Below are 24,016 nucleotides of genomic sequence, written 5' to 3'. Positions count from 1 at the left end.
GTTAAGGGCCAGATAATAAACATGTTAAGTTTTGCAGACCATATCATCTCTGTCACAACTACTCACCTCTGTTTTGTGTGAAAACAGCCATAGACAATATATAAATGAATGAGCGTGGTGGTATTCTAATAAAACTTTATCACACTGTAATTAGAATTTTGTATAATTTTTACATCACAAAATATAATTTTTGTATTTATTTTTATCCATTCACAAGTGTAAAAACATTCTTAGCTTGCGAGCCATATTAAAACAGATCACAGGGCAGATTTGGCTAGTGAGCCATAGTTTTCTGATCACTGCTTTAGACAGTTAATTCAGTTTTGCAGCAGTTAAAAATTTGCCTTCATTTTACCATTCCCAGAGCTCTTCATTTCTTTTTACAGATCTAATTTTTTATCTAGTATCATATTCTTTCTGTATGCAGAACTACCTTTAACATTTCTGGTAGTACAGGTCTGAGGTGATGACTTTTCTCAGCTTTTGCCTATCTGAAAAAGTCTTTATTTCACCTTTAGGCTGAAAAACATCTCTGGGTTTAGAATTCTGGCTTGACAGATTTAGTTTATCCATCTTTTTCTGTTTGTTAGAGTGGGAATGATAGCTATTCCCTCTATTCTACATGTAGGCAAAAGTAGTCTGTGGATTCATTTTGAAAAATCATTACAATAAAAATATTATGGATAATTTCTTAACAGAGTGTATCCAAAACAGTAACTTTATCACAGGTTATTGTTTATAATTATCCCAATCATGTATTTGGTTTGATTTAGATAAGATCACCAATTAGCCTCCAAGGTCAGAATAGTGACACACTCATTACAGATGTTACATGCATTTTTTTTTTCTAGAAATGAAACAACTGAAGTCACTGTATTTTATTCTTGATACAGGGTACTAGTTGCTTCCTGCGCTGGGTCAGAAACCTGGATGATGAACTGCATGCTATTATAGCTGGTAAAGCAATGATTAAAAAAGAATTATTATTGTATCAATCATTGGTAGGAATGAATCAGAAATAGTTTCCAAATTTGTCTGATTTTTTTGTATCTTCTTTTCTCTGTAATAGAATCCCTATTGAGGCACTAGTCCAAACATTTTGTATTTGTGAAGTTTAACATATCAAGGCACTCTTGCCATCTGGTGTTTTGAGTTGAAAATATAATGACTTGGGTATCTGCCCTCCTACAGGCCAGAAATCCTAGGGAATATGTCACAAAAGAACATGAAGTCTTAAAGTATAAAAATGATTATGGCACTATATTAAGTGCAATTAGATTTCTTAAAATATTCTATTTTTACCCCACTGGTAAGTGACATATATTTTAATAATTTTATTACTTCTTAGAAATGTAAATAGTTTTATAAAAACTGAAGAAATTTTTTTGCAAGTTCATTATATATACTACCTAAGTTGGATAGACAGTTTTTCATATTTATTGATAATTTTCCTACTATTAGTATTCCAGGCCTCCTCCCACCTTGGTTTTCCACTTATAGAATGAAGGCAGTGATATGGAAAGAAGTGTGATGATAGCACTAAAAATAAATTGACCTGTTAGGAGAATAGATGATTATTTTCACTTAAAATTAGAAATAATACCAATAGCCTTTAAATATTATTTTTGAAAATTATTGTTTGGCAAGACCACCACTGTCTTTAAAGTTAAATTTAGAATGTGAAGTTTCTTGTAATGTGTGTATCAGGACTGTGTGTTCCTAACTCTGAAGGTCAATTTTCTTTATTAAAAAATGTGATAATAAGAACTCACCCATTTTAATGTCATTAAGTATATTACTGCCTTTGATTTTGATGTAACAAAAAGCAGTGCTATAAATCAATTCTTTCCTATTTAAGTGAATTTACATTTCCAAATGATTTAATAATGAAGAAATACCTCAAGTACTGATGAGTTTTGCCTTATTTGTTTCAGGATTTTTGGCAGGAGTATCAATGATGTTTTATAAAAGCACAACAATTTCCATGTATTTAGCTTCCAAATTGGTGGAGGTAAGCAAACATTTTTATCCATGTGCAGTTCCAAAGGGTATACAGCCTTTAAGTTGCTTTAGCTACAAATATATATCCTAATTTTTAAAGTGAATTCTAATCCTATAAAAGTATTTACAAAGTCAGTCTCCTTATTTCGTCTTCTTTCTTTGTGTTATTTTTAAGTATACACAAATGGAGAAAGAATGATGTAATTAACCCTCACGCACCCGTTACACAGCTTCAACAGTTAAACCATTTGGCCAATCTCATTTCATCTATACCATCCCAACCTCTCAAGTACTGATTTATTTTAAAGCAAATCCCAGACATAGTATCACTTCATCCATAAACAACTCAGGATAAAGACTCCTTTAAATCAATCAATCAATCAATCAATCAATCAATCCACCAAAATATAATCACAATACCATTATCATACATTAAGAAAAACCTAGTAATTCTTTATTATCATATATCCAGTTAGAACTTACATCTTCACTCATTGTCTCACAGAAGTCGTTTTGCAATGCCCTTGTTTTAATCAGGACCCGAAGTCTCTTTTATAAGTTACCCATCCCTCCTTTTCACTCTTGCCATCTATTTGGAGATACAGGTAGGTAGTTCTGTGGAGTTTTCTGCATTCTGGGTTTTGCCAATGGCCTCCTCACTGGCGGTGTTAACATGTTTCTTTCACTCTGTGGTTCCTGTAAACTAAGATCGAGAGGCTTAAGCAAGTTAAGTTTCCATTTTTTAAGGGGAGGGGGCATGCTGCAGAAATGCTCCCTCGTGACTGTGTGGGTTCCTGTCGCATCACATCAGGAAGACGAAAACGCCTGCTTTCCTTTTCATGGTGCTGAGATGGGTCAGTGGGTTCTGGTGCTAGAGCCAGTGTAAAGTTCCCCATTAGCCTTTTACCTAATTTTTTTATCAGCTATTAATGATCATTATCAGGAATTATTTCACTGAGGCTGACAAAATGGTCATAATCTAATATTAACATTTTTTCTGCATTTATTAGTGGGAATTTTTCTGAAAAGAAAGTTCCCTTTTCTACTATTCGGTTACCCTGAAATAGTTTGTTCTCAAGGTCATAATAAAATGCTTGATTGTCTCTCTTTATTTATCAGTGTTCAGAATAAGTTAGTCCCTAGCATCCTGCAAAGGTGACCTGTGAGGTTTTTTCCCCCAAGTGTCATATGAAGTCATGGATTTTAACATATTTGAATTGTTTCAACTTACTGTAATCATTGTGCTCAAATGCCCCTTCTTTGCTGTGAGAACCTCTTAAAGTTGACTCTTGTTTCTTTTTGGCCTAATAGCAGTATCTTTGATAGCTTTCTTGCTTTGTGGTAAAATGAGATATGCCAGGCTCATCTGGGACATTTCCTGCCCCAGATATACAATCAGTCAGCATTTTCTCCAGCAGCCCCTAGTTTCTGTTGGTAGAAAATGGCATATAGAGACTTCTGTGGGGTGCTAGAGGTTTTTTTGCTCCCAGTCTAGTCATTGTTTCTTGGCTTTTCCAGTGAACAGAGCTAGGGAACCCTACCCCCCACCCCTTCTCTCTCTTTTTAGAGAAAGAAAATAATTAAGGGCATATTGATATTTCCCATTCAGAGTTAACATTATACATTTTATTTAAATTGTTTGATTTTTTAAAATTTTATCTCACTAAAAATTTGTGTCCCTAATGACATTTAGAGAATTACACATTTGCTTTATCCAAGTGTGTGTGTGTGTGTGTGTGTGTGTGTGTGTGTGTGTGAGAGAGAGAGAGAGAGAGAGAGAGAGAGTGTTTTTTCCTCAGTGTAGTCCATGCAATTTGAAGCCATTGGAATGTTTTAAGCATGTAAATAACATGATTTAATTCACATTTTAAGGAGAACATTCTGGCTATTATATAGAGAATGAGTTAGAGACAAGACTGGAAGCTAGGAAAGCAGCCTCAGGCAGGAGGTGGTGGCTTGTGTGAGGACAGTAGCAGAAGAAATGGAGGGAGATTTAGCATGTTTAGGAAATAGAGTTGACAGGACTTGCTAATGGAGAAGAAAAGGGGAATGAGAGAAATAAAATAACCCTTAGGTAGCAAAAATGTATTCTTTGACACTGGGGGAATCCATTCTTGAGATCTAGTTTGTAAAAGGTATGTTTTACAGCCGCTTCCCTAAATGGCTAGAGTTTTTAAGGCCAAACAATGGTATTGCTGCTCAGTTTTCTTGAATCAGTTTCTTGAGTCAACAGCCATATCTGATCTTGGCCAAAGAAACTGGTATATAAAGTGTGCTTATGGGAACTTTTTTAAATACAGGAAATTAGCAATTTAAACTTACCATGTCCTTTGTGGAATTAATTACTATGGTATGATTGGCAATCATTTTCCTATGATTGAAGTTAATTTTATATTGAAATACTGCATTGCTATATAATGAATATTAAATAAAAATCAACTGTATAGGCAACTTTTTTCTTGGAAAAACTTATTTTCAAGATATATTTATTGAGTATTATGTTCCCATTGCTGTGCTTGGTGCGGTTAAGCATATAGAAATGTTCCCTCCCTCCATCAACTTAGAATCTAGTTCAATAGGTATGTATTATTATAAGAAATAATTAGGAATACAGTTATTCCATATATCAAAAGATACCTGTTTCATGTAACATTTCTGTGATGCCATTCTACCACATCTCAATTTCATTTTCATCAACATGAATATACTACAATATGTCTGTACTTTGTAATGTATTGTCATTATTACTTTCAAAATAATGGCCAATGTTTGTCTTGTTTCCTAAGTAGATTGATCTACTTAGGATTCTAAGTAGATTGTAATTCTTTGCACATATCTTACAGATTGAAGTTAATTGTATGTTAAAATGTTGTATATTTAAATGAATAAGTTAAAAGTCAGCTGTATAGACCACTTTTTTGTGGAAAAAAAATAATTTTATGTTCTTTATCTTATGAACCGCTCATATCTTCTTGAACCTCCCTCCACCCCGTTGTAACACCATTGTCATTTAAGCTAGATTTACTTTAGTATTCCCATGTCTAGAAAACCAGTTTCCAGGAATTAGCCCATGTTCTGTCCTCATAAATTAACTGGCTGTTCCCCGTATATATCGTGTACTTGACCCCGCTTGTTAGCCCTGCTTTTTCTCTTTCGTCTAGTTGTTGGTCCTATGCCTCTTATAAGGCAACACTATTAAAAGTGTGGGAAGCTGGCTGGTGTGGCTCAGGAGTTGAGCATCGACCTAGGATCCAGGAGATCCAGGTTCAATTCCCGGTCAGGGCACATGCCCGGGTTGCGGGCTCGATCCCCAGTCGGGGGCGTGCAGGAGGCAGCCGATCAATGACTCTCTCATCATTGATGTTTCAACTCTCCCTCTTCCTTTCCCTTCCTTCTCTGAAATCAATGAAAATATATTAAAAAAAAAAAGTGTGGGCAGTAGACTAGTACTAGTCCATGAACTGTTTCCAATGATGACAAGCTAAGTAGAGACATTGAGAGTCAGCATTTGGAAACTTTTATAGCCACTTGACAGAGTAATTTGTCTTTTGAATATAATACTCAATATTCAGTTCAATTTTCTGTATTTTAAATTTATTTTCCCAGTAATTTGTTTTTATTATATTATAAAAGTATCAAGTCATGACAACTGGACATTTTTTAGTGGTTTTTTTGTTTGTTTGTTTGTTTGTTTCTTTGTTTTTAGTGCAAATGGTTGAGAAGCATTACTCAGATGTAGTCATTTCTGAAATTCTCCTTGATCCTAGACAGAATAGTTGCTCTCTCCTCTGGGGAGCCAAAATATATTTATTTATTATAAATTTATAGACACATCAGTGAGGCTACAAGGTAACTGTATCTACCAATATAGATATCAGATCGTCTCATTAGAGTGCATTAGTTATTTCTGTTATGCACTAAGCATTTTTAGTCATTGTCAGATCCATAGCCCCTAGCATAGTACCCTGTGTATAGTTGAATGAACACCGTTGAATATTTAATGTGGGAATGAATAGATCTAACAGAGAATGGAGGACCTGAGCATTGTGCAAAAAGCGCTGAAGAATAAATGACATAAAAGTAGAAATAAAGCGCCACTGAATTTTACAGAAAAGTATTATTACTGGTATCTGGGGTTGGGGTGAGGGAATGAGGGGGAAGGAAGGGCTAACTCTCAGTGCTGTTATGGAAGATGCGGCCTATGAGTTGAGCCCTGAAAGAATTGTTAGGGCCCGGCCGGGCGTGGCTCAGCGGTTGAGCATCGACCTAGGATCCAGGCGATGGGGGTTCGATTCCTGGTCAGGGCACATGCCCGGGTTGCGGGCTGCAGCCGATCAGTGACTCTCCTCTCATCATTGATGTTTCTATCTCTCTCTCGCTCCCTCTTCCTTCCTCTCTCTGAAATCAATAAAGATTTTTTTTTTTTTTTTTAAAAGAAAGAATTGTTAGGATTTTGAAAAGTTAGAAAAAAAAGTTGTTGATGGAAAGCATAGTGCTTAACTACACTGTTAATACTATTTAAAGCTGTTTTCTTTATAAATCTTGCTTTATGCTTGTTTCGCAGACAATGTATTTCAAAGGCATTGAAGCAGGAAAGGTTCCCTATTTCCCCCATGCCGATACGATCATCTATTCCATCTCTACAGCAATTTGCTTCCAGGCAGTAAGTATAGCTTTTTCAAATGAAAAGTAGAATTATTTCTGTTTTTAATGTACATTGAACCAATGGGGGGAAAATAAAGGCCTAGGAACATTTTTCTTTATTATATTTTATGGTTTTTTTGTGTTGTTTTTTTAAAGCAAGATAGCTTCCAAGTTTCAAATCATTAAACATGTTAACTTAATGGGCCAGTTCATGTTTATGAGCACAACAATTTTTAGGTTTAAATAGAGTGCAATTTTTATAGGTAAATTATTACTTTGGAACCTTGGCTAGAATGGCCCAATTTAATTATACTTCTTTTAGAAAAAAAGATACCATAGTCATAAATAAGAATAATTGCATTTCTACAGTATTACTCAGGCATTGAAGGCAGGGGTAAAAATCTCGCTTAATAGAAGCACTGTTCAATCTCTTTAAATCCTGTAATCATTATTGATGTTAATGGTTTTAGGGCTGTTGCAGAGTTTTGGGGACAGCTTTTATTTCCACTTTTTCACAGTAATGGTGCCAGCTTGATAAACTTACTATAACTAGTGAAGTGCCAACTATCTAATAGATATTCAGTAAATGCTTCCTGGTAATAATGGCTTAATTAATTCATTTATTATTTCCTAAGCAGTATTCCTGTTTGAAGGCATATTTACAAAGACTCTTGTTGATAGTTATCAGTTTAAACATAAATACATGTTTTTGTTTTTATTGTCATCACTGTCGTTTTTAAAATACCATAGGCAATAAAAATAGAGATAAAACTACTCTGTTGCCTAAGACCGCTGATAATCTTTGCTGTTTACTAAAAGAAATCTGAAACTGAGTGCTCTGATCCTAGGCTGTCATGGAAGTTCAGAATTTGCGGCCATCTTACTGGAAGTTCCTGTTAAGGCTCACTAAGGGCAAGTAAGTGACTAAGATGTTTTAACTGGTCATAGAAACTAATCTAGATTTTTTCCCATAAGATTTTGAAGCTTTTGGTCTCTTTGAGGGAATGCTCTTTTATTGGTTAAGTAGGATGTCTAGATATAAATCAAACATGACCAACTTAAGAATAACATGGGGCATTCTTTTAATGATCCTTATTTTGACTACTTTTCCCCTATACTATTTTAGGTATTTTAAGTGTTCTAGATTAATGTTATGTTGATTTGCAAACAGCTAATTAGTTGCTACTTAACCTACGTAAATCTTACTTTTAAAATCTTTGACCTCTTCTTTCTGATTAAAAATATTGAACAAATTCATAAGAAACCATGCCTAAACAATGAACTGACTTCCATTTTGGAAAAATAATAGTATTCTTTTGCCTGGTATTATAAGCACACTTTCCTTTGTCTTTATTATCATATTCTTTGTTGCTGTTGTTAGCATTTCCTGATCTTAATCTAATTCTTTGGGAATAGCTTGACCTACTAGAAAGGCCGTGGGCTTTGGAGTGGGACAGACCTAGGTTTGTCAGCTCTGATACCTTTGACTGTGTCATTGGTGGGAAAGTTGTTTACCCTTCTGAGCCTCAGTTTTTTTCTTTCTACCAAGAAATAATAATATATACTTTGTATGGTTGTGGGAAAATTGAGGTGTTTATAGTAGCACTTAGCACTTAGTAGATACTCAGTAAATTGTAGCTGCTATTAATATTACTGTCATTAACAGTAATAATAAACAATTAATTGTATGGGGCTTACTGCGTCCCAGACATGGTTTTAAGATACAAACACATGTACACATACAACATCCATATCCATCCATATGTGTTTAATCCTTAAAATAACTATAAATAGGTGCTATTAACCTCCCAATTTTACATATCTGAGATGCACTGAGAAGTTAAATAGCTTTCCAGAGCCTCAGAGCTAATAAATAGTGGGTCTGGGGTATGAGCTAGGCAGCCTGACTTCAGAATTCTTTTTAGCCATGACACCATGTATCTGTATCCTTTTTATTATTATTATTTTTAATCATTTATTTCTTTGTCTTTTAGTTTTTCACATTAATGAGTTTAACCAGTTGATTATTTCAGAAGGAAACTCACTTTTGAAAGGAACTAAAAAGGCTCTTAGAATAATGATGGTGGCTAATGACTTGGAGCTAATTTCACTCTGCTGTCTTCTCCAGAGAGGAAATGCTTGTGTCAGGCAGAGACACAGGGTCCATCCTGCACATCTTTTAAAAATTTTGTATCTCTTAGGTTATAAAACGAGGGTGTGTTTTAACTCTGTGATGTCTATTAGAAATTTGAAAACCTGTGTGCTGTTTACCTTTAAATTATTAAATATTTGTACATTGGATGTGTTTTCCATTGTTTGTGAGACATTAAAATCACAAGAGAAATTACATTTCATACCTTTGCCTCATTGGTAAATGTTAGCTCATTTATTGTTTATTTAGTTTCTTTCGATTTCATTCATCAGAAAAGTTGTCATGAATGCATTTTTCTGTTTGATGTTATCTAGTAGGAAGGGATTGAAATAATGATGGTAACCTCTGGGGTTTCTGGCCTGGGGATTAGTATCTCTTTAAAGAAAGTATGGGATAGTGAATCTTGAGGAATATGATCAGAGTGACTTTTGAATCTGCCAGTGAGTCTTTGCCATATCAGCCTTTTCTCTTTTTCCATCTCATGAAAGATAAGTCAGGTAGAGTCAATCATCTCATTTTATAACCTCATTAAATACCTGTTTACTATGTCCTCTGTTTTACAGGTTTGCTGTCATGAACCGAAAAGTCCTTGATGTTTTTGGTACTGGTGCATCTAAACACTTTCAGGATTTTATCCCTAGGTTGGACCCAAGATACATGAGTGTAACACCAGAGTTGCCCATCGAGCTTTCTTGAAGATGACTGTAACTTATCAATGTGTCTTAACGTTCCATTACTTTATCCTGAAGAGTTAATTATGTCGAACACAAAGAAGGGGGCCTGAGCTTGAACTTCAGTGTTATTTCATGAGAGATGCTCTTTCTTGTTTGTTTTTCTTACCAGTCAGAAATACAGAAGCTTTTTAGGAAGGTGTTGCTTAATAATTAAGCTCCCTCTGTAGCCAGAATCTGATTCTAGACCACTGCAGTGGGTGACATTATGATATACTATTGATTAAGTTATGTTCACAAGCAATATTAAATAACCTATGTAAAATATAAGATATACTTAAAATTACTTTAAATGATGATTTTAGTTCATTCCAGTATAATTCTTGGTTAAAACTAAGAATATTCTTACATTTTAGGATACAAAGCTCACAGGTACATGGATTTGGTCTGTATTTTTTTTAAACTGTTCAATTGGTAACTTTGGTAGTGAAACATTATGGGTATGAAGTAACTCTTCACAGACAATGCTGCTTTAGTGTAGAGCAATGTAAGTGGTTTCTTACTTCAGGGATTCAGAGACGGGTCTCTTACTGTGGGATAAATGCCGTGGTGTCCATGTTCTTCTTCCAGCGACACCTTCATCTCTCTCCGTGATCAGCTGGGCTCTTTTGCAGCCCAGCAAACCGACGTCCTGACATCAGGTTAGGTGCAAATGGAAATTGACATATCTGATAAAGCTGAAATGTATGTTTTAATCTTTTGCAGAAGTATTACACTTGAATATTTAAAGCAAATGAAGTTACTTTGAAACCTCTTGTAGGTTTATTATGTTTGTTTTCACTTATAAGGACTGAATTTTTCATAGCTAAGTTTGTAGGCCATTGTCGCTTTAGAAGGGATCAAAATTCTATGGAACAAAAATAGTTTTGGCAGGTTTGGCAGTTTTGTTTCAACTCTTTCATCTATATAATGGATGTTTTACAACTGAAAACAATATAAAAATCCAGGAGTTTTCAAAAGTTCATTATGTCACCAATTGCATTCAGGTTCTTTGGCCTCTTTTCAAGAAACCATTGTCGCCATTTTTACTCCCTTTAGAATAAAGAAGTGACAGAATGTCACTGTTGATTCTGAGTTAGTTCAAGACACCTGTGATTGAAAATAGAATCATGCTTTAAGAGTTTTTCAGGGAAAAGTTATACTTTTCTAAGTTAATCAAAGGCTTAAATGGTTGTGATATGTACGGTTAATATAAGGATGATGGTATATTTTTAAATATAATTTTATTGCTGAAAAGTTTTGGGCAATTGTAAATTAATTATGCAGTGTAACTTGAGTTGTAACAAGAATTACAACTCAGACTTTAAAAATGCTTACTCTTCCATGTTCAGTTTCATCAAGCCTTGCATACTTCTGTTTACATGTCATCCTACCCTCGGTTGTTATGGCAAATTGAAACCCAACAGAAAGACAGACTCTGGTACTATGGTAACAGAGGGAGACACTTTAATTTGGTCAAAATTTACATTGCGATGAACTTTTAAAAAATGATTTGTCTTTTAGGCAATACTGCTAAAAGATCATTTTGGTTTCAGGCTTCAAAATTGATTAATAAATTAGGTTTTAAGTTTTCACTGGAATCAAAATGAAGATTAGTACCGTGTTTACTTCTAGAAGTGGAGTGTGAGAGCCGGGGAGGAAGCCTGCACCTGTACCTCATTTTCTCCACTTAGAAGTTATGTTTATGGCATTGACCTGGCAGGTGAAAAGAAAAAACATTTTAATCCATGAGCTGTTGTTTTCATTGACATGAAAAGGCTACGATATCAAAAGACAAATTCTCCTGAAATTTGATGAAATTGGTAAAGTTTTACTAGTTAAAAGGTGCATTTCTGTGATTTACTTTTTTTTTCTTTTACAAATGACAGTCATCTTTTATTTTATATAAAATGTAAAATGAAATAACCATCATGAAGCAGAATACAGTAATTAGTGTATAGCTCGAATGGTTACTTAACTAATTTGCATGGGTGAATAGAGAAATCCAATTTGATTTCATTAGCACAGACTGCAAAGTGTGGTTGTTTGAGCAAACACGGAGCTGTTTTTGCGTTCCTGAAGACAATCAGAATGAATCTCTCTCTACCTCTGATTAATCAGGTATTGACTGACAACTGGCATCATAAATAAAGTCAAATAGATATCTCCATTCCAAAATATGTTTTTAGTCCATTTATACGTGGAAGAAATTCTGCGTATGGTAAGATTCCAACAGAACTGATTGTATTAGTCATTAATATTCCCCCTTGGTGTTTCTTGCATCTTTACGTAGATTGAAAAACAGTGCATTGGGATAGTAGTATTATGGCGGTTTCAGTGCCAGTCCCTGTATTAATAAAATCCTAGAGTTAGTACCAACCAAGTAGAGACTGAAGTTACAAGATAGCAAACTGTCTCAAACGTATTGGGTTCTTACCAGTTTTACATCAGAGTTTAAGTCCATTTTATTACTCATTTCTGAAATAAAACCTTTGGTTTGGTTATCTTTTTCATCAATTCCACGGTTACTTCTGTAACTTTTTTCTTGATCTCTAAATATTGTCACTCAGTTGATGCCTAGTTTATTTTTTGCCTTCATTTGTTGTTTATTTAGTTATTTAATTTAAAATTTTGTCTTTTTGTTCTTTGCTCTCAGTTTTTATAACTTACTTTTTTTCTAGAATGAGCATGTCTTTTGTGATGAAACCCAAACTGGTCCATTGTCACACAGTATTTTCTTGTTGAACTTGAGTATTGCCCCTTGTGGATTGTAGGCAAACATTTTACTTAGTTGTGAATGCTGACTGTATTGCTTCTGCGTGTATTTTATCACATCCCTGACTTTCTGAGTCCTTTGCCAACGCATAGTTAATGAAGATCAATTTCCATTGCCCTCAGGGAGCTTCACCCACTTGGTTATGTCTCGTCCTCGGGTTGCTAGTCCTCTAGGCAGGGCAGAGGGCTTGTGCCCACTGGGAGCAGTGCCCCGTGCTCTTGCTGCCTTTGAATCTGAGAAGCCCCCAAGTTCAGAGTCCTTGAACTCTCCCTGTGATTTATTTTCATTTGTATAAGTAGAAAGTAGTTTGACAGAGCAACAATATCATTCTTACATGGGTGGTGCTTTGTTCCACAAAGGTAAGTGTTCATTTCTGAGCTTTGACCTTGCTGAGATACCTGATAAACTGTATCTCCCCCAACACATTGATCTGTTGCTGACGACCTCCTCAATATTCATTTTCAGATAGAGAATTTTGATAACTGAAAATGAGTGACCAAGAGAAAAAACAATCAAAAATATAAGAACTGAATATTTTTTGTTGGACTGGGCAGAAACTGTGATGAGTAGTAAGGTTAGCTTAGTCGCAGACGCCCAGGAACCTGTTCTTTCCATCGCCGCAGCTCTGTGCCTTCCCCTTTATAGCCTTTTCCTGTTGGTGCTTGAGCTGGCTTTGCATGTCCTTCTCTTGGAGTTAGCAAGGAAAGGGGTGTCAGCTGAGATTGGGGGGCTGGACTTGGATCCTGGGGCAGTGTCACACTTCCCTCGAGCTAGGATATGGGGGCCTCAGGGTGGAGGCCGTGTTTGTGTTTCGGGCTGCACCCTCAGGTGGCTGTGTAATAGCTCTGCAGTGTGAGAAGGTTAGCTACAGAGAAGTGAGACTGACGGCGATGGGTGACCTGTGGAAGCAGAGGGGCAGGAACTGGGCCATGATGTAGCGTGTGTCCTCGGACTGCCGCTGTGGCCAACAGGAATGTGTGCTTTTTACACTGAGAGAAAAGCAAGTGACTCGCAGTTGGAGGAAAGAATTAATATCTGCTAATCATTCTTTGCTCTTCGATGTGGTGCCTCTCTCTCTCTCTCTCTCTCTCCTTCCCCTCTGCGCCTCAGCTCTCTCCTCTCTGTTCCTTCCCAGCCGTGGAGCCTTTGGCCACTTGCCCTTCCCCACTTCTCGTCCCGCATCTTCTTGCCTTCCTTCAGGCTGCTGGGCATCCCACTAACTGTGCTTCTGGGATGACAGCGCCCTTTGTCCCTGCGGCACCAGCCGGCTGGTGGGGGCTCTGGAGGAAACAGCTCCAGGCTCAGTGCCTTGTGATATAACTTCATTCGTTAGGCAGCAAGGTCCGGAGGACAATTGCAGATTGTGCATACAGATGCGGAAAGATGTTCCTGTGTATGCGGGGCCTCTACATCCAGGACAGCCAGTCTCTTCCCAGCAACCCTGTAGCATCACCTGACTCTTGCTGTGGCTCTGAGGAAGGGACAGAACTCCTTTCCTATTTCTTATTGCTTTCTCCATTTTTTCCTCACCCCTCCCTTCTTCAGACGTGCCCCAAGTGAAATCATGTATTGGGCTTTATCCTTTGTCCTTGCATGCCTGTAAATCCTAGTAATCACACACACACACACACACTCTGGTCTACAGCAGAGGCACCAGACAGGTGCAATTTGTACTTTTCCTCCAGCACACTGAGCTTGCCTGTTTACTGTTTTGTCCAGTTGGTTGCCCACCCCTGCCTTTCCCCCTCCAGAGCATAACATTCTAGTTTTGTCAGAAAACCCCAGGCTGTGGGCAGTAGGCAGTTCCCTGCTTTTGCCATACAACATGCCAGCCTCTGCATCCTCCATGGCGGGGCGGTGCAGGCCTCCACCTGTGGACCCCTGGGCCTGTACTGGCTGAAGTCACCCAGCGGCATTACTTTCCTCTGTCCCTTCATTTGGACCAGGCAATTGCTGAGCCCTGTTTCCTCAATGCCTATTAAACTTTTCTGTCATCAGTCAGCCCCTTAAATGAATTTTCTTTTCAGATTATTTTGGTCCCCAAGAGGGCCCTGCGGCTACACACAGGGACTGGAGCCAACGGTCTACAAAGGTTTAAAGCACGAAGTGATCCCATTGTTAGTCATTATGGGATGGGGTGCCAAGGGCATGGCTGAGAAGATATGGTAAACACTCCAAGTCTTCCCTCTTTCCTCCTAGTCTTCCCTTCCTAAGCCTGTGCTTTTCTACCACATCTTTGCCATTTGTTTCAGCAGTTAGAGTTCTCTAGGGGGAAAAAGAAATACAGGGTGGACCAAAGTAGGTGTACAGTTGTTCATATGGAAAATAATATGATAATTAATAATAATTACTGTGTCCTGTGTACCCACAACTGTGCGCCTACCCCCCCCCCCCATCTTCTCATTTGTTTCAAGGACAACTGGAGGGGAGGCATTAGCATCAGCCTGACTCTAGATCAGGTAAGAGCCTGAAGGGATGTTGTTGAAACTGTAAAAGAAAAAAACCAAAACTAGCTTCTCTTCTCCTCTCCCCTCAGGAGTGTGAGCCAGAGGGATTCACTCAGAGTAGGATTATTTAGAGTCAGGCCCCTGTGACATCTGTGACAGGTGTGCACTCTTAAGCTTAGTATGGTGAAGAGACCACCTGCAAAAGGGGAGAAAAGGGATTTTCCTCTGCATTATTAAAGCAGCCTTCTTACAAATGGAAACCTGACTGGAGGCCTGTGGTCAGACTAGGTGCCTACTACTCAGGTACTTTGCTTTGTCAGAGTGTTCAGTGTTTGTGGCATGGATGAGTCAATGGCCTTGTGATGCTTAAGGAAAGACAGTGGTTAATTTCCTCGTTAGAAATGTGTTAAATGTTCTAAGAGAGGTTTTATATGAATAACCTTTTTAACCATCCTTTTGAAATTTAATTTGTAACATAGGTAAAATGTGTCTTGCAAACCTGAAAACTACAGATTTCTGCAAAAGTACGGAAATTCAGTCACACCCAAACCCGAGTTTGCAGGTTTTGAGAGCCTGTCATCCTCAGGAATAGCAGTAAGCTTCTCTTAGACCTAATAGGGCAGGATAAACACGTCTACAAAACTAGAGGTTATAATTGGATCATCTGGGCATCTTTTTTTTTTCTCCTCTCACTAGAACTTCACCTATAACTTGGATTAAAGTTCAAAAATGGGATAGCAGTCATTGTTAACTGGTCAGCAAACAGCTATTCAGTCCTTTCCCTTGCTGATCGAGCACCTATTTTGTTTAAAGCAGCAAGATGCTCAGCCCCAGGGGATGGATTATACTTTTTCTAGGCCCTTTCATGTTACTTCTCTCTTCTTGTCCAGATAGTTTTCCAACCTTTCCTCTGACAGTGGTCACACGACCCAGTTTAGGCCAATAAGATGGGATGGAGAAGCTGGGAAACTCTTGGGAATTTTTCCCTCCTTGATTAAAGGAAAGCTCATTTTAGCCCCTTTTATTTTTTGTTCAGGAATAAAATTACTAGTTAATGGGATCTGGGTCTGTGGCAACAGTCTTGCACATATGAGGTGAAAAGTACAAAGATGAAAAACACCATGTCAAAGATGTCAGATCAGAAAAATGGAAGGAACCTGCCTCCCAGATGACATTCTTGAGCCACTGAGCCAATGCCAGTAACCACATACCTCAGAGCGCTTCGAGAAAACAAACCTCCATAGCTCCAAGACCCTATTAGTAAAGGATTCTTTCAGCTAAGAATACTTCTAATTGACACATTCCAATCCTGTATAGGTCAGGCCGCAGAGTCCTTTCCCAGTGACTGCCTCCCTCCCTTGGTTTTAAAACTCTTTTTTCCTCTCCTCCCCTATTTCCCATGTATCCTGAAACATCCAGTCATCTCCTCTTTGAAGGTCCTGCTGATCTTTTATCTCTGTCCTTCTGAAGCAGTTTGCTAATACCTCCCACCAAACACAGTCCATTTGATTTTGATTAGCTGTATGCTCACCTGCTGCTTTCTTAAATTATGCTGTATGTTTGAAGAGCAGAGACCGAAGCTTATCCTTGTGTCTAAATCGGGCCTTTATGTGGGGGTGGGGGGAGGTAGGGTGAGAAGTGGTAGTCTCCCAAACTGCCTGTTGAATACATTCTAGCTTTGTGGCGTCTGCAGACTGAAAGTCTATCTTCAGCCCTCTCCATACAAGTCTGGAAAATATTATCCTTACAAATGATTTTGTAAATACTCCAGGAAATTGACTCCTACTGCCATTCCAGCAGCAAAGCCAGTTTGGCTTCAGGTCTTGGAGAAATGATTTGTCGTCTGTTGCATTTGTTTGCTTTTTCTTGACAGAGCTAGAGTTCTGGATTGTTCCCCACTTAAAAAACTGCCCAATCCAAACCAGAAGTAGACAGGGCAGGACACAAGCTCTTCCTTCCCCTCATTTTCACTGGGTAAAAATTCACAGGCTTTTTTCCTAGGATTGCACTTTGTGTCTGTTTTTTCAATAGCATGTTATGATTATGTTTTTTCTGGAACAGAGAGGACCTTAAGATACTTGAGAGGGAAAAGCTTGGGATCATTCGTATCAGTAGAGGCAGGGCCCTATAGATAGCTTCTCATATTTTTAGGGGGAAAATAAAGAAACTACAATGTGTGAGGTGCCTTTGATATATTACAAATTGCTTACATCACACTCAGACCTCACAACCTACAAGGCAGATAATATTAGTTCTGTTGTACCAGTGAGAGAACCAGGAATCAAAGAGGCTGGTAATTTGCCCAAGTTGGCAATACTGGGATTTGAGCTCAGATCTCCAGGAGTTGAACATTTGTTTGTTTTCTCCCCTCAGTACATATAAGTACCTCTTAAAAAGTGGCACCTTCACTTCCCTTCCTTAAAAGAAATCATACAACATTGTAATAAAAATCTTGCCTTCAAAATGGTTTTGATGTTTATTTTCACCTCAGATAGAACAGGAACTGGAATTACCTTTCCACTTGAAAAAACTTTTTTTTAAATCTTGATAATATATATGGAACAACAGTTTTCAGACACTAGACATCAAGCAGTGCAGGGCATTGGGTCCTGAGAGAAGGAAAACAAATGAGTCCTGTGATTGCCCCAGCTGATGCCTGGAGAGGGAATCCAGGTTGCACCTCAGGGAGAGAGCACCAGAGCAGAGCCCAGAGGTCTCCCTGAGTTGAGGAAAAAGACCTGGGAGTCCAGAGAGGCCAAAGGGGGTGAAGCTCATAGGGCAGAGTACAGTAGAGGAGTGAGCTACACAGAAAGAAAGCGTAGCAATCTAAGGAGGGTCCCCTGTGAAACTGAAGCTGAGTGCTCCTGTATGCACAGGAGGAAACTACTGAGGTTGGAGAAAGAACCACCTGAAAGAAGCACAAGGAGCAATCATGGAAGTTCACACAAAGCAATGAATAGTTTGTGTTCCTGCTAGCCAGGGTAGAAAACTTTTAAATTCAAAGGGCTCTAGATAGAAGAGTCTAAAATGCACTGCTGCAGTAGGAGAGCAAAATTAACTGTGGTCTAAAGGCTCAAAAGTGTCAGACAGTTTGCAAGTAACTGTCTCCTTGAACAAAGTACAAGAATATAGGGATACAGATATATTAAATATGCCACAAGGTAAACTTCAAAGTATTTGGCATCCAATAAAATATTTCCAGGCATACACAAGTCAGAAAACACAACCCTTATGAGAAGGGGGGAAAAAAGAAAGAAAAAGAAACAGACCCAGAAATGACACAAATAATACAATTATTATTTGTACAAAAGGACATTGTAACTATATGCCATATAGTCAAGAAAGTAGTGGTCAGGAAGTAGAGAGGAGATTGAGCATGTTAAGTAGAGGCATAGAAGATATAAAAAAGGATGAGAAAATAGCGTGAAAGAGGTGAAAAATACATCTGATTTTTTTTTAAAAAACCAGGTGGGAGTAACAGTGGATTAGACAGCAAAAGAAAATGTTATAGAACTTGAAGGTTCAGCAGTAAAAACTATTCCAAATTATGTGGAATAGAGTGAAACATGACTGGGAAAACAGTGGTCAGAGCTTCCATAAACAGGGTCATTCAGGCAGCCTGATAAGCAAAGGAGAGGAGATGGGGGTGAGAAGGGAAAGACTAAGGAAAAATATTTTTATTTTGTATTTTCACTGTCATTCAGGTCATTTGAAGACAATGGCCAACATTTTTTAAAAATTTGGTGAAAATTATAAATCCACCAATCTAAGAGCTCAATGAATTCCAAGGACAAGAGACATGAAGAGAATCACACCAAGGCACATCTTAAATTAGTTTAAACCAGTATTAAGAAGAAAATAGCATGGGTTGGGAGGAGCATGTTACATACAGAGGAGGAGCTCAAATAAAATTGAGGAAACTCAGGAAACTTCTCATTGAAAACAATGGAACCAGAAGGCAGTGGAACAACATCTTTAATATATATGATAAAAGGAACAAAACCAAACCTGTCAATATAGATTTCTTTATTCAGTAAAGATATCTTTCAAACAAAAAGGCAAAATGCTTTTTCAAATATCCAAAAGCTTAATGAATATATCACTGGCAGACCTACACTGCAAGTAATGTTTTTAAGTCTTTCGAACAGGTATAAAATAATGCCATGTGGAAATATGGTAAATACGTGCATAAATATGAAAACTTTTTTGTTGTTTTTAAATCTCTTTTAAAATATAATTGATTACTGAAAGCAAAAATCGCTACAATTTATTGTGGAGCTTATAACACATGTCAAAGTAAAGCAATTACACAGAGTTTAAGAAGGGGAAATGGAGGTATACTATGGTAATAGTTTTCTACTATACATGAAGTGGTATAATATTGCTTGAAGGAAAACTTTGATAAGTTAAAGATGTATAATATAACTCTAGAGTAATTCCCCTCCCCCCAAAGAAGTGGTATAGCTAATAAGCCAACAAAAAATAGAATGGAATTAATAAATATTCAGTTAATCCAAAAGAAAGAAGAAAAAAGTAGGGGATGGGAATAAAGGTAAAACAAAACAAATAACAAGATAATAGATTTAAACCTAACCATATCAGTAATCACATTGATTGTAAATGGTCTAAACACCCAATAAAAAGGAAGAGATTGTCACATTGAGCAAAACAAGACGAGACTCAACTATGCTGCTCACTCAAAGCACACTTTAAGTATAAAGACACTAGGTTTAAAATATAAGTATAAAGAAAAATACATCATAATAATAAGTTAAAGAAAGATGAACTGAAGTGATAGTAAAGTTGATTTCAGGACTTGAGAATATTATGAAGATTAAGGGTTAACATAGTTGTTTAAAATGATATAGAGTCAGTTTAACGAGCAAATTACCATCTTAAGTGTTTCTGTGCATATTCTAAATATGTGAGGAAAAGACTGATAAACTACATAGGGAAAAATAACCAACCCACAAATATAGTGGGATATTTCAACACCTTCAATAATTGATAAAGTATGTAGACAGAAAATCAGTATTTAGAAGACTTGAAAACCATTATCAGGCATCTTGACTTACCTGACCTTTGTAGAACACTCCGCCTAACAACAGCACAATGCATTCTTTTCATGTACATCCAGAACATTTCCAATAAAGACCATATTTTGGGCTACAAAGCAAGACACAAAACATAAAGGGTTCATATCATACAAAGTATGTTCTCTGGCAAAAGAAAAATTAGAAATCACTAACAGATCTGGAGAATATCCAAATATTTGGAAACTGAACAACTTGCTTCTAATGAAGAAATAAAAATAAATTAGAAGTATATTGACTTGAATCAAGATGAAAATAATATATTGAAATTTATTAGATACAAATAAGGCAATATTTAGAGTAAAAATTGTAACACTAGCTGCCTATATTAAAATAGAAGAAAAGTCTCAAATCAGTGATTTCAACTTTCATCTTTAATATCCAGAAAAAAAGAGCAAGTTAAACCCAAAACAAGCAGGAAAAGAAAGCAGTAAGCGTAAGATCAGATATCAATGAAGTAAAAAATGGAAAAATGAGAAAAATTAATGAAACCAACAGCTGCTTCTTTGAGAAAAATCAATAAAATTGATAAACCTTTAGCCAAACAGATTGGTAGAAATAAAAAGACAAGACTATCAGGAATAAGAGAGGTGACATCACTCTATAGTCTTCAAAAATTAAAAGTATAATGAACTTTATAAACAACTTTATGTCAATAAAATTGATAATTTGAATGAAATGGACAAACGTCTTGAAATATACAAATTAACAAAGCCTTTGTATGAACTAGTCAGTCTGAATGGTGCTGTATCTATTAAAGAAATGGAATTTTTATTTAAAAGCCTTTCAACAAACAAACCTCTAATACCAGCTATGTTCACTGGTGAGTTCCTTCAAACATTTAAGAAATAATACTAATTCTATGCTATATATGCTTTTGAGAAAGCTAAAGAGGGAAAATTCCCCACTTTATTCTATGAGGCCAGCATTTCCTGATACCAAAATCAGGAAAGAAAATTACAAGAAAAAATTAAAAGCCAACATCCTTCCTGAACATAGAGACAAAAAAATTTTTTTAATCTTCACCCAAGGTCCTGCTTAGAGAGAGGAAGGGGGAGAGAGGAAAACATCAGTGTGAGAAGCATTGATTGGTTGCGTTCCATGCATGCCCCGACTGGGGATCGAACCTGCAGCCCAGGTATGTGCACTGACCAGGAATCGAACCGGCAACCTTTCAGTGCATGAAACAATGCTTCAACCAACTGAGCCACTCCAACTGGGCAGAGACAAAAATTTTTTAATTTAACAAAGTGAACATAATATATAAAAATATAACATCATGACCAAGTGAAGATTTTTAGGGATGCAAAGGTTGGTTTAACAATGGAAAATCAATATAACCCACTGAAAAGACAAAACTAGGTGATTATCTCAATGGAATCAGGAATAGCATTTGACAAAATCTAATTATTCGTGTCTCATAACTCTCAGCAAACTAGGAATCAGAAGGAATTTCCTCAAACTAGGAATAGAAAGGAATTTTCTAATAAAGGCATCTACAAAAAACCCTCCAGCTAACATCATGCCAATTGTGAATGGCTTAATGCTTTCTAATAGCAATAAGGCAAGAATGTCTGCTCTTACCACCCACTTCTATTCAACATTACACTGCAGGTTCTAGCCATTGCAATCAGACAGGAAAAAGAAAATCACCCAAATTGGAAAACATTGTGTCTTTTTTGATAGACAATATGCTTGTCTATGTAGAAAATCCTATGAAATCTACAAAAAGCAAAACAAAACACCACACACAGAAGATCTATTAGATTTGATAAGTGAGTTTTGCAAGCCAGTTCTAAAATGTATGTAGAAATGCAAAAAGATATAAAATGACCAAAACAGCTTTTAAAAAGAACAAAGTTAGGGGACTTAAACGATTTGATTTCAAGACATTATAAAGCTGCCATAAACCAGGTATTCTAATATTCGTATCAAGATAGACAAATAGATCAATCAAACATAATATGGGGTCCAGAAATCAACCTGGATATAATTCAGTTAACCGATTTTTGGCAAAGATGCTATGGTAATTTGGTGGAGAAAGGAAAATCTTTTCAACAAATATGCTAAAACAATTGGCTAGCTATATGCAGGAAAAAAACAAAAACCTCACAAGTCCACAAAACAACAAAAATCTTTGACCCTTAAAAAAAAAAAAAATGAATACATACTGTATATAAAATGTTAACTCAAAATGTGCCATAGGTCTAAATATGAAACCTAAAATTATAAAACTTCTGGAAGAAAAAATGTGACAAAAGTCTTTGTGACCTTGGGTTAGGCAAAGATTTCTTAGATAAGACTGAAAGTACAGTCCGTAAAAGAAAAACTTGATAAACTGGAGTTCATCAAAATATACTTTTAAGAGAATCAAAGAGAACCTACATATTGGGAGAAAATATTTGCAAATCACATACCCAGTAAAGGGCTTCACCCACAACATACAAAGAACTCTTGAAACTTCGCAGAGAGAGATGACAGCAGAAGCAGCTCTGCTGACTTGCTCTCCAGTAAAACTGGTGAAAATGAAAAGTCAACCATTTAAAACCTCTGGAAACGAAGAAACATTTAAGGAAGTCTATAAAAATTCATTAAGGAAGGTGAATTTTACTTTAAGAATAATGAATCTTAATTTTAGTAAAGTCTGCTTCCACCTTCACCCCTCCCAGTTCAGCAGCGAGGAGACTCCACTCCAGACTGCTGCAGCTGAGAACACAGGGCCCTCTCTCCAGCTCCCAGCAGGAAGGCTGCCTTCCAGGAACTGCAGGGTTTTAGCAGTTCTCATCATGCTCTCAGACGCCTGTTGGTGAGGTTAAGTCCCAGGCAATTGCAGGTGAGATGTTGGAGCTCCCTCCTACCTAACCCCCACTCATGGAATGAGGGCTCTACTTTGGGTGCTGCATGTTGAGAATACTGGGGCCCTGATGGTCTTTTCCCCATCTTAGGTGGTGGTTCCACGCTATGAAAGGCACGACAGGAGGACTTCAGGCTACGGCCTGTCCCCACCCTCTCTGAGCACTCAGCTCCTGGAGTGGAAGTGTCCTTCCAAGGGAAGCTTGCCATTGTCCCCACTCCCAGCTTCAGAGTCAAGGAAAAGTGGAAGGGAGCCCCATCACCTGGGCATACCCAAACCTGCACCTCCCCAAGGACCATCAGCGGAGGCTTAACAATGTGGGGGAGAAACAGCCTTCACTAAAATAATTCAGCCTGTCACTAAACAAATAAGCAAGTAGGAACAACGAGCCCTGGAGGCAGGGAGGGGTCTGTTACCCAGAGTTGCTGCAATATATTATTTAAAATGTCCAGTTTCCAATAAAAATGTACTAGGCATGCAAAGAAAGAGGAAAGTGTGACCCATATACTAGTGAGAACTAATAGGCAGCACAAACTGCTTGTGAGAGTGACTAGATACCAGACTTAATAGGAAAATATTTCAAAGTAGCTGTTACAAACATGCTCACAGTAAAGCAAAACAAAAGTAAAAGAAGATAGGATGACAGTGTTGCGTGAAATAGAGAATACCAACAAGATAAAGTTCTTTTTAAAGAACCAAATGGAAATTCTAGAGTTGAAACGTACAATAACTGAAAATAAAAATTAATGGGAGAAACTCAACAATATACAGTTGTTACTCCAACAATGTTGGGGTTAGGGATGCTGACCTCTTGCACGTATAACTGCAGTCCACCCTCTGCACATGCAGGTTCCAGCTGTGGAACTGACCTTGAACAAGACAGGTTTGAACTGCGTGGGTCAACTGAACTGTGTACAGTGGGGGAAAAATTATAAGTGGACTCCTACAATTAAACCTGCATTCAAGGGTTGACTATATTTGAACTGGCAAAAGAAAGATAGATCGACAGAGATTATGCAAACCAAAGAACAGAAATAAAAAAGAATGAAAAATGAACAGAGCCTTAGAGGAAGATGGGGTACCTTTAAGTGGACTGGTATATGTGTAATGGGAGTTCCAGAGGAGGGGAGAGAGAGGGAAAAAATTTTGAAGAAATAATGGCAAAACCCCCAAAATTTATTTAAAAACTATGACCTACATATCTAGGAAGCTCAATGAACTCCAAGTTGGATATACTCAAAGCAATCTAAAAACAGACACAGTAGTAAAAATGCTAAAAAGCAAAGACAAAACCCTAAAAATCCGCAAGAAAAAATGCATCACTTACAAGGGAACCCCA

The 24,016-nt window shown here is 37.2% G+C and overlaps 1 protein-coding gene across 7 annotated transcripts in view; it reads left to right on the top strand.

The window, feature by feature from the left end:
- The window catches only part of TMEM135 (transmembrane protein 135), a 414,783-nt gene that overhangs the window by 185,579 nt on the left and 205,188 nt on the right, over positions 1 to 24,016 (top strand). For 4 of the 7 annotated variants that reach the window (XM_081152630.1, XM_081152632.1, XM_081152636.1 and 1 more), the window contains 4 exons: positions 894 to 957; positions 1,935 to 2,011; positions 6,566 to 6,664; positions 7,494 to 7,561. In XM_081152630.1, the coding sequence (XP_081008756.1) occupies positions 894 to 957; positions 1,935 to 2,011; positions 6,566 to 6,664; positions 7,494 to 7,561 (308 nt within the window). Of the gene's footprint in view, positions 1 to 893; positions 958 to 1,934; positions 2,012 to 6,565; positions 6,665 to 7,493; positions 7,562 to 9,360; positions 12,023 to 24,016 lie in introns of those variants that run through there. The other 3 variants (XM_081152631.1, XM_081152634.1, XM_081152635.1) reach the window with 2 other exon arrangements.

The sequence above is a fragment of the Miniopterus schreibersii genome (genome assembly GCF_964146895.1).
Source record: "Miniopterus schreibersii genome assembly, chromosome: 12".
Taxonomy (NCBI): domain Eukaryota; kingdom Metazoa; phylum Chordata; class Mammalia; order Chiroptera; family Miniopteridae; genus Miniopterus; species Miniopterus schreibersii.
This window is presented reverse-complemented; position numbering and strand designations above follow the sequence as displayed.